This window comes from Toxotes jaculatrix, chromosome 4 (assembly GCF_017976425.1).
Source record: "Toxotes jaculatrix isolate fToxJac2 chromosome 4, fToxJac2.pri, whole genome shotgun sequence".
In the NCBI taxonomy this organism is placed as follows: Eukaryota; Metazoa; Chordata; class Actinopteri; family Toxotidae; genus Toxotes; species Toxotes jaculatrix.
In genome coordinates this window covers 26,569,402-26,584,264 of record NC_054397.1, presented here as the reverse complement: position 1 = coordinate 26,584,264, position 14,863 = coordinate 26,569,402, and the positions used below count along the sequence as shown (strand labels likewise).

General features: G+C 42.1%; 1 protein-coding gene across 5 annotated transcripts in view; it reads left to right on the top strand.

The window, feature by feature from the left end:
* The window catches only part of LOC121180846 (VPS10 domain-containing receptor SorCS1), a 128,463-nt gene that overhangs the window by 65,339 nt on the left and 48,261 nt on the right, over positions 1-14,863 (top strand). For all 5 annotated transcript variants that reach the window (XR_005893972.1, XM_041036512.1, XM_041036511.1 and 2 more), the window contains exon 3: positions 3,386-3,485. Coding sequence is in view for 4 of the 5 variants with exons in the window: in XM_041036512.1 (XP_040892446.1) it covers positions 3,386-3,485 (100 nt within the window). In the remaining variant the exon portion in view is untranslated. The remainder of the gene's footprint in view (positions 1-3,385; positions 3,486-14,863) is intronic.

The following is a 14,863-nucleotide window of genomic DNA, read 5'->3' as shown; positions in this document are numbered from 1 at the left end:
TGCCTATCAATATACAGTAGACTCTGGAAATTATAATTGAAACTCTATCTAATAAGTGACCGTAGACATCATTCTAATCCATTTCAGAGAGAGTTTTCGGTGTGGGGGGGGGGGGGGGGGGGGGGGGGGGGGGGGGGTGAAATCAAAGAAGTTTAAGGCTTTTGGTTTTGTGTGTGTGTGTGTGTGAGAGAGAGAGAGAGAGAGAGAGAGAGAGAGAGAGAGAGAGAGAGAGAGAGAGAGAGAGAGTATTTCAGCTCAGTTGTCCTACTAGCACATCCAGAATCCATTTTCCACAGTGAACCATATCAGTGTAGTACGAATGATATCATACTTATGCGCTCATGCAGTGTTTCCGTAACGCCCCCCCCCCCCCCAAAAAAAACCCGACATGTGGACGGTCTGAAGTGTTGGCTCACCTACAGTCCCCGTGGAGCCAGCATCCACTAAAACGGATGAAATCACAGCAGTGTGGTCAGAGCTGCTGCATTTTACACCCACACATTACCACTGAACAACCTTTCAAAACACACTAACGAGGTGGACAACTTTCACTCAGAGTCATTGTCCTTGAGAAATGATCATTTTCCATTTAATGTAACTTTCACCTTCCAGGGATCTGCTGGGGTCGTGCCATTTTATTAGTTCATGTTCAAAGTTGCTGTGACATTAAAAATAAGTCATTGGCCCCTAAATCAAGTGACTCTGTGACGGGGGGGGGGACCTCTGAGGATCCAGTAAATAGGCTGATGTCATTGTCCCCATGGTTCTGATAAATGTTCCTGGACTCATCCAGGAAAGATTCACATGGTGGCCATGTTTTTGCTCACCGTTGATACTAACCTGTAATAAATCTCAAAGGGCCGATATATGAGACCAAATTGCCAGCGCACCATGGATATTCCTGTGTTTTCATGGCTGTTGTGTGTGAAGCTCTCCGAAAAACCCTCAACCCTTCAAACAAGGACGTTTGGATTTAACAGCTAGATGGAAAGAAAGTGGAGAGAAAAAAAAAACATCAGTCGATGTGGGTGATTGCTTCATTTGAAGTCACACGATGCATTCTGCATTTGCTGCGTTTTGAAGATTTGCATGCTTCAGGCTCTTTCTCTATCTTCATGTGAAATTATAATAGCTCCTTGATTGAGCCTCAGGTCACTCAAAATAAATTAGACCCCGACAGCACAGATAAGTCGTTCAAACTTTTTGGAGACAGTCTGAAATGCTAAATTTCAACACAACACAAATTCGGCGTTGGCACCTTCACCGGCGTTTGAATATTTCAGCACTCGTTTGAAGACGGTCTTGATTTAACTATTTAAAGCTGGTCTGTCATTCTTTTCTATGTAAATGAAGTTTAAGGAGTTATGAAATGCCTCTGCTTTCCTGCCATGCCACACAAACCTCACTGCTCCATCTCCAAGACTTTGTGAGCTGAGTATAACACAGAAGGTGGCGTGAAGTGGACCTGAAAGTGGAATTATGGAAAATAGTCATGTTAACATAGATAAAAGCTGCGGTGTGTTTACTCCTGTGTTGGAAACGATGTGGTGTGTGGCAGAGATAAAGAGAAATGTGACACAGTATCAATCTTATCATACTTGCTAAGTGTTTTTGGATCATTTACTCACACAAAATTGAAATTAATTTGTGTTTTTGCTGTTTAATTAGATTCTTTTAACTGACTCCTCTCAAGTAATGCTTTCATAGCGCTTCTGAACAAAGGCAGAAGTTTCCTGTAAGCTAAATTTGGAACATCAGATTAAACACAAGCACTTTTCTGACTGAATGAAATTACACCCACATTAAAAAACAGACTCGTTCAGGCATTTTGTAGACACTTACTGTGCGTAGATTAATGAGTAATTGTTAGCAGTATCTGTTATCCACAGCCAGTGTTTAATCTTTATGAAAGACTCTCCCTTCAGCTCATTAAAGCCAGATGGACAGGACAGATATTTGGGTTGTATCTGTAGCCTCAACTTTGAAAACCTGTACAACCTGCTGCTAATCTGCATGTAAAACACTACACCATACACCATACACCGTGCACCATACACCATACACCATACACCGTGCACCATGCACCATGCACCATACACCATACACATTACACCATGCACTCTGTGTTTGAATCAAACTGGAACCTGAACCTGTTAATAGTGGAGAAGGTAGTGTGATATTAGAAACATAATCCCCATAGTCACGTACAGACGAGGTATGGTTGTGTATGTACAGAAAGCTCAGCTGTTGGTTGAGTCTTTCCATCCACATCATACAGTATGTGTGGGGAGCTGTGGACACACGTCTGCTGTTTGTGGAGACTTTTGCGTGACTGTCCAAATCAGTGGCTGGAACAGCCTCCACCTGTCCTGGAAGGCTTTCCACAGTGTTTTTTTTGAACCTGGCTGCAGGGATATTTTTTTTTTTTTCCCCCTCCCTTTCAGCCACAAGAGCATTAGTGAGATCTGCCAGTGATGTTGGGTGATAAGGCCTGATTCACAGTCAGCGTTCAGATTCAGCTGAATGGTTCTGGATGCAGTTGAGGTCAGACCAATCAAGCTGTTCCCATGCTCAAGTTGGAAAATTATTTCTTTATGAACCTGGTTCTGTTAACGGGGGCACTGTCATGTTGAAACATGAAAGGATGTAACTCATACTGCTGGACACACACTCATTTCTAAATGATCACAGTAGTAGCATTAATTAGAAGTAGGGGCTGGGGCTGTGCGCTCTGTGAACCCTTCTTTTGTACATTGATGCGACTGTAACTCATATTTTACTCATGTATCAAATATGTCTCACAAGTAAAAACAGCAGGGATAAAAGTGATTCACACAGAAAAGTGTTGAAATTTACTCTAAAATAAAAAACTAAAAGGTCAGATTTCACAAATTAACACTAATTTAGCTTCAGTCTTTCACTTTAAATATTTCTCTGATTTTCATGTTCCACTTGTTGCCTTCTTGTTCAACCGGTTCCTTTAACATTTCTCCAGTGTGGTTTAGTGCTTTCGAACCTTGGATCCCTGGATGCACTGTTGTGTTCACGTTGTTTACATTTCTGCTTGAATGCCACTAAACTCCCTGTACACTGTATTTCCTGTACCTGGCAGGACGAGTTTATTTGTGCTGCTGTTTATTTTTCTCTGTGACGTTTAGGAGCTAAATATCTTGCATGTTCAGATTTCACTAACAGGTTTTTATATCATTTGTGTCAAAATGGATTTTAAAAGTTTGCCTCATGGTGACTGTACTGATGTGGCCCTGCGACTCCCACCAGGGGGTTCGTGTTGCTGCTTTGAGCACAAAAGGATTTGAGGGGGGGACTTTTAATTGCAACATGTAATTCACCGAGTGTTCATCAGACCTTTCTGATTCCATTTCAGGTCAACTGACTACGGAGCAACGTACCAGAAGCTGAATGACAAAGTGGGACCAAAGACAATACTCAGTTATTTGTACGTGAGCCCGAACAACAAGAGGAAGGTAATGTTCTCCTTTTGTTATTTCCTTTGAATTTGATAATTGTCTCGATTGTGTGAGCTGCTTTTGTTTCCTCTTCACTCTTGGTCTGATGAACAGTGCAGCGTGCAAAGTCAAATGCAGGCAGACATATGGATGTTGTCTGACTCATCGCTCTCCGTTTGATTTCTGTCTCTCCCTCTGTCACTTGTACAATGTCAGTAAGACGCATGGAACAGTAGTTCATTTATTAACATCTGGAATAAACCTAGACTGTTAGCTGCCAGCAAAGAAGTTACTCTCCAATTTAAACAATTCATTTCATGGCTAAAGTTTGTCTTTCTGTCCGTCCAAAACGAAATCAATTATGAGCCAGATGAAAAGGCTTCATATTTGCAGCCATTCCTTTGTGTGGTGTCCCTGCATTTCCCTGGGTTTGGGTCAGTAGATGGTTATAACGATCCGTCTGTGTTCACTCCACAGTTTCACCTTTGTCCCTTTACACGACTCTAATCAGGAAAGGGTCATTTTCTCCGAGTTAATTATTGTCTGGTAACGAGGATGAAATGCAGCCCCACCTTGGTTAACAATCCCAGCCGACCGCCTGATTGAGTCAGGAGGTCTGTCAGTGACTGGGGACGTCTCTGAGGTCAGTACGAGGTGTCGAGCCTCAGAGACAGTGAGTGGGCGGAATCTGAACAAAGAGGGAGCCACCACTGGCCACACTGGGAGACAGGAACGTCCTCATGTTGATATCAGAGGAGGGTGAAGATGCTGTTTCAGTCAATGAGAGATAAATTACAGTGTTATTGTAATTATTTTAGAATGATTGCTCATTCTAAATATGCCTCATCAACATCTGCTTCAGTTACATATAAATATTTCCCATAATACTGCTTTTCAACTAGAAGTCATCGGGTCTTCCCACCTCCTGTACACTAGAGTCTGCTTTGGTTGGAGGGTGGGTCCAGCAACGTTTTTAGAGGTTTTGGATCTCTGCAAAATTTGAAGAGGATCTGACAGGACCTGAGAGGAATCACGTCTCACACTATGAGTAAAACAGCTGCATCTTTAATTAGACAGTCAGAATATTATCAACTTCAGTCTTCATCGTGCTGGTGTCTTTAGGAGTATTACATTTTGGACAAGAAGCGTAAACTGAGATTTGTGTTCAGACTAAAGACAGACAGGTTGCGTCGGTGGGGGCGTGTTGTTTCAGAGACTGGTGAGACAATGAAGTAATCCAGTTTGAGTAAGAGGTCTATGACTTAATGAGGCAGATGCCAAAACACTCTGAGGCAGGATTTTACATCTCTACAGAGTTATCATGCTGGCAGTTTATTTTTCGCTGCGACGATGATGAAGATTAGCAGTATAAATACATCACTCACATTACATAGCAATCTACCAGGAACGTGTGCTCGTTGACGTTTGATGGGCCAGTGCAGCACCTTGTCGGATGAAGTTGAGCCAGAACTTTTTTTTGACAACTGTGTGTATTTTTTCCAGAGCACTCTGTGCTGGCAGCCTGACTGTGTCCTGACGGAGTGGGCTCACTCAAATGAATGAGTGAGCTACATTTTTTTTCACAGAGGGATAACGAACGGGGGGCTCAGCCAACCCCACTGAGTTTCACTGTGGGCCTTTTTTTTTTTTTTTTAAGGAAAAAATAAAGGCTTCTGTCTCTTCGATGTGAACCGTAGAGAAGACTCCTTCCTCATTCTGAGGTGAACTGGGGAATGGATGTTTTGAATGAAATGATCAGGAGCCAGTTAGTTTTTAATCAGAGGTTTTCTCAGATGCTTTGGAGAGGGCCGAGGTCACAGAGGCGAGCTCTTTATGCAGACTTAAAACAAATTAGGACCGGAACATCAGCAAATGGTGAGTGTTAACTAATTTTTCAGCGCTCGGGTCCATTTGGGTCAATTTACTAAGGTCCAGCTAGGGCTGATTGTTATTTTGGCTAAGTGCGGAGCCGCTATGACATGCCAATAAATAGCACCCAATGAACTGAACTAAAGTGTATGAGAGGCAGAGTGAGGTGGAGATTAACTTCTTTGCCTTTGCTTGTAGATTGGATTGACGGTGCGTGCTCTGAGACCTTGGTAAAGCAGATGAAGAGGTTGTTGAAGCTTTTCTAATGAGGCAGCACTGCAAAAGGGACAATAGCAAGTCACAATAGCTTTTGGGTCCAGTAAAAACCAGCTAGCTCAACAACACCAGGCCTCAGTTTAAACACACAGAGCAGCCGGCAGATGAAGACCTGCAAACAACTTGACGGGTTGTTAATATCTTCTCACACACGCAGGGACACAGAGAAACACTTGCACACTCTCACATACACACAGGGATGCAAACAAAATGACAGACACACACGCATCCCATCAGGCTCTCTCTCTCTCTCTCACACACACACACACACACACACACACACACACACACACACACACACACGTAGTGTCTGTCTTTGTCTATCTCTTATCACGCTCACTTACATTCGCAGACAGGAATCCATGCTAATTATCTTTGTCTCACACATGTTCACGCACCCTCTCAGGGTCTTATTTCTCTCTCAAACTCAAAGTATCCCCATGACATTTGTAATGATTTACAAAATATAAACAAGGCAAAAAGTCTATAGCTACACTAGCGGCCCCATGAGGCCATAATAATTACATACAAGTAAAAAAAAAAATAAAAAATACTGCTGGATGGATGAAAATATGGAGAGACAACTTTGCTATTCTTAGGTCTTTACCAAAGTCTGATAAAAAAAAAAAAATCTAATAGTGGCATAAGAGCTGTTGAAGAGGAAAGGTTGTTATCCAAATCAAAGGGGTTTATTTTCTGAGCAGTGTCCATTTTTGGACATCTCAGACAAAACTTGTCAGGCTCAGTTTTATATTGTCAGATTGATGAGTATGACAATGCTGAGACTATAATAAATATAGCTGAGACTATGTTGGGCTCTGAGCTGAATGTTAAAGTTAGCATCTCAATGCATGTTCAAGCCTCAGATGTTCAGACTTGAGTTTTTTTTTTCTGAGAGCACCAACACATATCTGAATTGACGTTTGATAATGCAGAAGTGCCTGAAATCCAGCCAAACACACAGTGGCTTCAGAAAGTATTCAGACGCCTCCACTTTCTACACGTTATTGTGTTGGAGACTGAATTTTAAATGGATAAAATTTTGCCCATCAATTCAAACTTAATGGAAACATGATGGCAAAGTGAAAAGTTTTGCAAATTCATTAAAAATCAAAAACTGAAATCTCTCATTATAAGTATTCAGACCCAGATCCTGTTTGCTTTATTGAGAGTCTGGAGCTTGAGTGAGTGGCAAAGGTGCAGACCTGTTTCTTTATGGTCCCACATTTTACACTGCAGGACAAAAAACCAAGCCATGAAGTCCAAGAAACGCTCTGTGTTCCCACAATCACAGTGGCCTCAAAAACTTTTAAATGGTAGAGGTTTGGAACCACCAGGACCTGAAGGTGGCCGTTGGGTCAAACAGACCAAGACCAAGAATCCAACAGCCACTCATAAAGTAAGAGTCAGAGCTTCAGAAGTCATCTGCAGACATGGAGAACCTGCTGGAAGGACAACCATCTTAGAAAACTGCAAAGACTATATCTGGTTATCACCAGGCACTACTTCACCTGCTAATACCATCCCTACAGTGAAGCATGGTGGGGGCAGTATCAGGCTGTAAGGAGGCTTCTTAGCAGCAGGGACAGGGAGACTGGTCAGAACTGAGGGAAGGATGAATGTCGCTGAAGAAAACCTGCTTCTGAGTGCAGGCAACCTGAGACAGGGTCGACATTTCACCTTTCAACAGCCAAGACAACGCTGGAGTTGGACTGTCCCTGAGAGGTCCAGCCAAAGCCCACACTTAAAGCCCATAGAACATCTGTGGAGAGACCTGAAGATGGCAGTTCACAGACGCTTCCCATCCAATCTGATGTAGCTTGAGAGGATCCGTGAAGAAGTTTGGGATAAACTGCCTCAGTACAGGTGTGAAAAGCTTGTAGAGACTTAGCCAGCTTTGGCTTCTACAAGGCACTGAATTAAGGGTCTGAATCGTTTTTTAAATGAGAGATTTCAGGTCTAGATTTTCAATCGATTCTAAATATATATTCTATTTCTGAATATAAAATTTTCTCTTTGTCATTATAGGTCATTAAGTGTAGACTGTCACATGACTAGCTCTGCATTCAGTGAGATGTGCTGAACACCAAGTCTTAACCATGGGAATCTTTCTGACCAGTGTTGCTACTCTTTTCAAAGCAAAGTAGCTAAACCCTGCTCAAAAAGTCAGTAGAAATCACTGGATTATGTCATGTGGTCATTTTTTTTTTTAAAGCTGCTATCATCTCCTCAAAATGTACCTAACTCTACCTTCAGTTTCAAAAACTGTTAATGAAAGCTGCTATGGAACTGAAGTGCCACAAATAGAGTGGATTTCTGTTGTGTTTTAACTAAAGACCAGTTTAGTTTGGTGTTGCTAGCCAAAAATGGTTTACAGTGCAATGCAAAGTATGTTAGCTGTAGATAACTTATGTTCTGCTCATATCATGTTCGTGTAACTTGGAACTCACACGGAGACATTTACACACCTGGCTTGTTTTCCTGGCTCAGAGTGAGAGCATGTTTGTGCTTCACCTTCAACCCCTTTACCCGGGAAAAAAATTCATTTTTTCCTCACGCTGACTGACTGTGTGAGCTAGAATTTGGCATAACACAGACACTGCCATCCACGCTGCTAGTGAAGCTAAAATTAAATACAAGTAAGATACAGAAAAGCAGATTTTGGAAGCAAACATGGAGGAACTTTCTCATGCTCAAGCACACACACTAACTCTGTGCTTCCCTCCTACATGCAGTTAATTCCAAACACAGGGAGGGTAGCAGAGACTGCAGGTTCGTCACTCTTGCTGCTGCCCCCCCGGCATGGCGCCATGTGACCGCTGTTGGTGGCAGACAAAAGCCCCTCTCTTCACACAGAATGGGAGTAAATCAGGCCTCTGTGGCTGCGGGGGATAGAGGGAGTAAAGCACTGGAGGACGGAGAGGAGGAGGGAGAGAGAAACAGTATGGAGAGCAAAAGAGAGAAAGTGAGCAGGAGATTCGAGAGTGGGGGGGGGAAGAGACAGCAAATAAACTGACAGAGAGCAAGTGAGCGTGGAAGAGTGGAGTGGGGAGGAAAATAAAAAAATAAAAAAAGAATGACAGAGCAGAAAAACAGAGAGATGGCCCAGGGGTCACCCATGGAGAAAACAGTCTGACAAGTCAGCAATTACATCAATTTTCATATTGTGGCTTCATACTGAGCCTGTACATGAGAGAACACATCTCAGGTACACATTAGGGGAAATGATTTTAGGTTTTAGCCTGAGATTTTGTGTGAGAGCACATTATTACGGCAAATGGCTGGGGACGTGAGTGCTAGGGAAAAAAAAAAAAAAAAAAAACCCTCACAGATTGTAGTCTCATACAAATGGTTATTGCCTCTAATGGTTTGAAAACAAAGCAGAATTTTCCAGGGGAAGCGTATAAATGACAGATGGATTCAGTCTCTGCTACTTTACTTTCAGTCTTTGACTTCTCTTTAAGGAATACGCAACTGCTTTTTCTCACGAATGTATTGACTAAAAGAAACAATCACGGCGCTCAAGTGTTTTCACGGCAAAGGCCTCAATTGTGTTTGTGTGTGTGTCTGTTTGCTCGTCGGTGTGTGTGCGCGCACATGTGTTTGCATGCATAGCGTTCAAAAACAATTACGGCCTTGTGCGGCTCAGACGGCATCAACAGGAAGGTGGGTGGAATATGAATTCACCTCAGATGAGACCTCTCCCACTGTCGAGCTTGAAAGACTTTTGTTTATTGTCTCGCTTTTTGATACAAGCCCAGACTTAAAAGTGAACTTTTAATATTTCATATCCTCGAACTGTCCTCAAAATGGCAATGACAAAGTCTGGCAGAAAGACAAACAGAATCCTTAAACTATCAGAATAAAGGAGTGTCCAAAGACTTATAGCATGATGCAAAAAACCTAGAGGAATTACAAACATAAATACTCAACATTATGTAATATTGATGCCTTTCTCTGCAGTAGCAGCGAGTGTCACCTTATGGGAAAGCTCAGGGCACTGCATATATGTGAAGAGTGAGAACAACTTGATGATAATATCAACAATAATCTCTCTGCTCACTTTATGCTTTTTTTTTCAATGCATTTTTGAACTTGGTTTCAAATATTTGCCTTTGAACATTTACCTTTATTACATGATTTATACATATACAACATTATCATGTTAATGACTTGATTTTAATTTGCATTGGGCCAGCCCTTGTACATCAGTCAGTCTGCTGAAAGGTCATAGGGTCAGGGTCACTGTCAAGGGATGAGCTAATAAGACCAGGAGTGAATGACAGTAGTACATCATGGAAATTGGGCTTAAAAAAAATCATGAAAGTTATGAAGTGGTGGAGCCTCACTGCTCTCTGAGGCTGGGCGAGTCGCTGAGGAGAAGCCGAGCTGCTTAGATCGTGTCGGGTGCTGGGTGCTGGTGCCGAGGAGAGGCAGGTATTCCTGACTGTCTGTGTGAGGTAAACAAAGCTGGTAAAAGTTTACAGAAGTTTGTGGATGGGTGTGATTGTTGAGCACATGTAGATGGGGACGTGGACGGGCAAGGTTTTTGTCCTACTGAGAGGTGTAATCCTCAAGATCTGAGTCTTGATTGGTTGATTTGTATGGGCTCAAATTAGGGTTAAAAGGATTTTGAGATTGTAAAGTGATACAAATAATTCCTGAGTTTGTTAGTTGTAAGGGACCCTGATGGGTTTATGGGTATATTTGATGATGCAGATGTGTATGTATGCAAACCCGCCTGGGTCATGGCAGAGCATCTTTCGTAGTTTTCAGTGCACCTAAACCGACTCAGGTTGTTCTAATAAAGAAGTCAAAGAAATCAGTAATCGGCCATTTTCCATCTTGCCGTGAGCAACTGTGATCTGACTTCAGGCTGCACGCGGCACCAATGCTTTTTCACGCAACAGCAGGACACACAGAAGAGCTGGAGGTGTGCAGCCATCACCTGCAGCTCCTCATCTAACAGCTCACTGTGGCTGCTCCTGCTTATACCCTCACTACCTGTAACATTTCAACCTGATTCACCGTCAGGAAGCTGTCACAAATGACGAAGAACATTCATGATTAGCAATAACCACCTTTTTAATTGTGTCTACTGTGGCTTCTTCACAATAAAAGCCACCCTGTGTTTCTCCAGTTTAATGCTGCACTTTAATGTGAAGCAGTGGTAGTAGGAGATGTTGGATTTGAATTAGGAGTCACTTAATACAGTTCTGACATAGTGTATAATTTTCTGTGAATTCCTTGTTCCAGAATTCCAGAAAATATGACTATAAATAATACATAACACGTTCTAATCTTAAAGTACAGAAGTGTCAAAAGGTTTCAGAGTTTCTAAAGATTCTTACAACAGAGCAGTGCTTTGCTAAAAGGGGTAATTTTGAAATTACGCAGAGTTCATCATCAATTTATTAAATCCAGATTCTCGTTTTCTGACAAGCAATTATACAGTAATAAGTGGAAAATCATTCACACATCTCAGGCTGCACAATAGCATTTTCAAACCAGCTTTAGTCTTCAATAAGCTCCATGTCTGAAAACATGCTTCTGCATGACTGCACTTCATCACAGATTTCTCCATCACATCAGCTAATGGATCAGATGTAGATTCTTACTCAATTAAGATTTGTTTATTTGGGGACTAAACTGAACAGAGGTGATATTCTCCCTGAGACTAAAGACATCAAGATGAGAGTTTATTAGCTTATTAATGGAAAAGAAATATTCAAAAAGGTAGTTTTTGTTGTAACTTTATATATATTTTTAATCACAAAAGCAGCATAGAACTCTTATGGAGATTTGTCCTGATTAGTTCGAGTGTCAAGACGACACATGCTTACTTTCACCAGACATACCTGGAGCAATACCACCTGGTGGAAGGACAGCATACTGAAATCAAGACGTCTTTTAACTGCACACTGCATGGGGATGCAGCCAGGAAAAGGGAGGTGAAGTGTGTCTTTGTCCACTGGCTTTTTACGGACACGGTGTAAGCCAAGAGAATCTCTGCAAATCAACCACGCTTTGCTTGCTGGAACGCCACGCACACACACACACACACACACACACACACCGGTGGTAACGCAATCTAACGGATGGTGGTTTTGTTTGAGGTGGTGGGGTGGGGGTAGTGGGAGGATGGTGGTGCTGGAAAGGGACGCAGCATCTGTCAGCCCTAAGGCACAATCTCCAAATGGCTGCAACGAGCGGAGAGGCAAGCGCCCTGGAGCCCGTGAGAAGACAGAGCGACAGAGGAGGAGAGACAGGCTGAGAGACACAAATACGGACGGACGGAGAGATGGAAGGGAGATGTAGACAGGTTGACAGAGTGTGAGACACAGAGACACAAGATGGAGAGAAGTGGAGCTGTAAAGAAGATAGGATGAAATCTAGGTGAACTATGGGATTCCATCAATATTCTTTTACTTGTCTTTACGGGACATTGGGACATTTCTCAGCTTTGGAATGAGAACTACACAATACAACGTGCCTGACACTGCCACTGCCAAAAGCATCAACTCACGTTAACGTAAAGTGTTCTGCATAAAAGCAGCCACCAAATGGCATATGTTGTTACGTTATTTATTAATGATCACTATGAAGAATTCATTATTTCAGTAGCTGAAGACAGATTAAGATGTCTAAACTGGGAATTCTGCTGGTTAATTATCAAAGCTTATCTTGTTTGTCTTGTCTCTGTTCATTCATACGTAATGAACCTGTAGCTCTGTGTTTTCACATACAGGTTGTACGCCTCACAACTTATGTACTGCCATAAGGGGCAGCTAACTCGCTAGCCGAGATGGAAACCCAATTATACCGAAAGGCGGAAACTGACATGTTGCTGTTTGTCAGGTCTGGTAGGGGGCTGGGTGAGCGAAAATGTCAATGTCAGTGTTCAATTAGTCAGAGCTTAAATGCCTCAGATCAAGAGGCAGGAGTTTCTTTTAATAAGACGGATCAAACCGTTGAAAGCACCTGGTCGATGCAGTGGACGAGGCAGTGGGGAGAAGAGAAGTAATAATTATGAATATGTGCATCCGCTCGTTTTGCTTTCAAGGCCTGCACTCGGAGCCGCATACCTCAATGGAGTTTGATAGCTAGTGTTTGTCATGAATATTCATGAAAGGAGCGAGAGTGATTTGATTTTTCTACGTGCCGTCAATGCAGACAGTTTGCTAAGTTAACACGGTTTCACATGAATACACAGAGGCCCATCTTGTACTTGATGAGTACAGTTAACTCATTAGTAATCCTGCCTCCCCTTATGTCTGTTAGCATTAGCTTGGTAATTGTTAGCTGATTTATTTAGCAGCAGCTGACAGTGAATGACAGCGGCGTGGCTAATGTTCTTTACAGGTGTCTTCGGTGGCATAAGCGACAGACATGTCATGAAAACATTAACCCTCTATGCACGTCATACTGTGTCAAGAGTCTGGTAAGAAGTTATTTTTCACTGTGGTTTCAGATAATAAAATTAAAACCTTTTAGTCAAAATACTGTTCTATACACTTCACTCATTCAGTTTACTCTTAACGAAACTGTAGATACATTTTTTTTTTTGACAGCCTCAATCAGCCTGGCTGCACACGTACAAAGAGAAAGGCCAGGATAAGCTGGAATGAATGTGTGCTCACATTCAATACATGGATGTGGGTATGAATTCATTAACTAATCCCTTTTAGAGCATGTAAGAAAAGCAAAGATGTCCTTAACAAGATGTCCTTGTACCTAAGGAAAATAGAAGACATAGGAATTAAGCTCTTTATGTATTGTATTGTCAGAGCACAGAATGTGAAAACTGAGCTGCATCAAGTCAGTGGTAAAAATACTGAGTGTAAAATCAACAGATTTGATCGTTAACTCATTTCACCCCATAAGTGTTTCCTTCCAAAACTTTTGCAAATCACAGTTACAAACAGACTCATAATAGAATTTTCAGATCTGCCACCTTTGCTTTAATTATCCTTGAGATGTGTCTTGAATTTTACTCCACCTGTGGTAAATTGAATTGATTGCAATTAGTCTTAAAAACACACACCTGCGTCCCACAGTTCACACAAGTTTAAGGAACTCTCTATGGGCCTCTATGATCAAATTTTGTAGCAAGATATAGATAAGGGAAAGACGCTGACTCTGACAGAGCTTCAGGCGTCCTCTGCAGACGTGGAGAACCTCCTGGAAGGACGACCATCTCAGCAGCTCTGCATCAATCAGGCCTTTATGGCTTGGAGTTTGCCAAATTATGTTTAAAGAACTGCAATCACTCTGTCTGTCGAGCAGCAGGCACTGCTCATCACCTGGCTAATACCATCCCTACAGTGAAGCATGGTGCGGGCAGCATCAGGCTATGGAGGGGGTCTTCTCAGCAGCAGGGACAGGGAGACTGGTCAGTACTGAACAAAGTGAATCTTCCCAGCGTCGCTCCATATCACAATGAATGAGGAAAATATAAGCTCACTCAATGAGGGAAATATGATTAGAGGTTAATGTGGCCCGCTCAGGTAATGATACATCTGTCAGCTGTTGCCATGCTGCTATTAGCAGGTGGAATGTGTCACTCAGCTGTAAATCAATACCTGGACTGTAGGAGTTTATGGCAGGACTGCTGTTAATGCGTCAAGCATGAATTTCAGTTAAGGTTTAGTTAGGTCAGGTTTGGGCACCTTCTTTGTCATTTAGTTACCGTTAGGGAAGGATGGTGGTCGTGGTAAAAAGAAACCGACATTGAACAGTGGTAGGAAACAGGAAGTGAACAGCAGTCTCCACCCTCCTCCATCAGAGGCTTTGGGGCTGTTTAAACATAAAGCAAAAGTGAATTTTCACATCATGACATTTCTGGGAATTTGAGTTCTGGACCATTTGTGTTGACTCCGAAGAACCAATTGTGCTTGTGCATTCGTGTTGAGCTCAGATCTCAACAAAATCTTCAGTTTTCTGTTGTTTCTCTCCGGTTTCTCCCCTTTTTTTTCCCCCTCTCGTCTCTGTTCATTCATAAAGTGGGTACATAAAGCCCTGGGATAAACTTCTTTTCTGCTCAAGTTGAAAAAAATTCAACTTGAGCAGAAAAAAATCATAAATTCATACATCCGCTAGAGGTTTTTGTCTGTTGAACATAAATATGCTGTATTTCAATTTTAGTTCTTTGGAGGACATTCTCTCTTTGTTACAAGGTCTGTGAATAATCCTGTTTAACCTGCAGAGACTTTTTGCTTTTGAGTGCTTTTTCAATGTTTTGAGCACCTCAA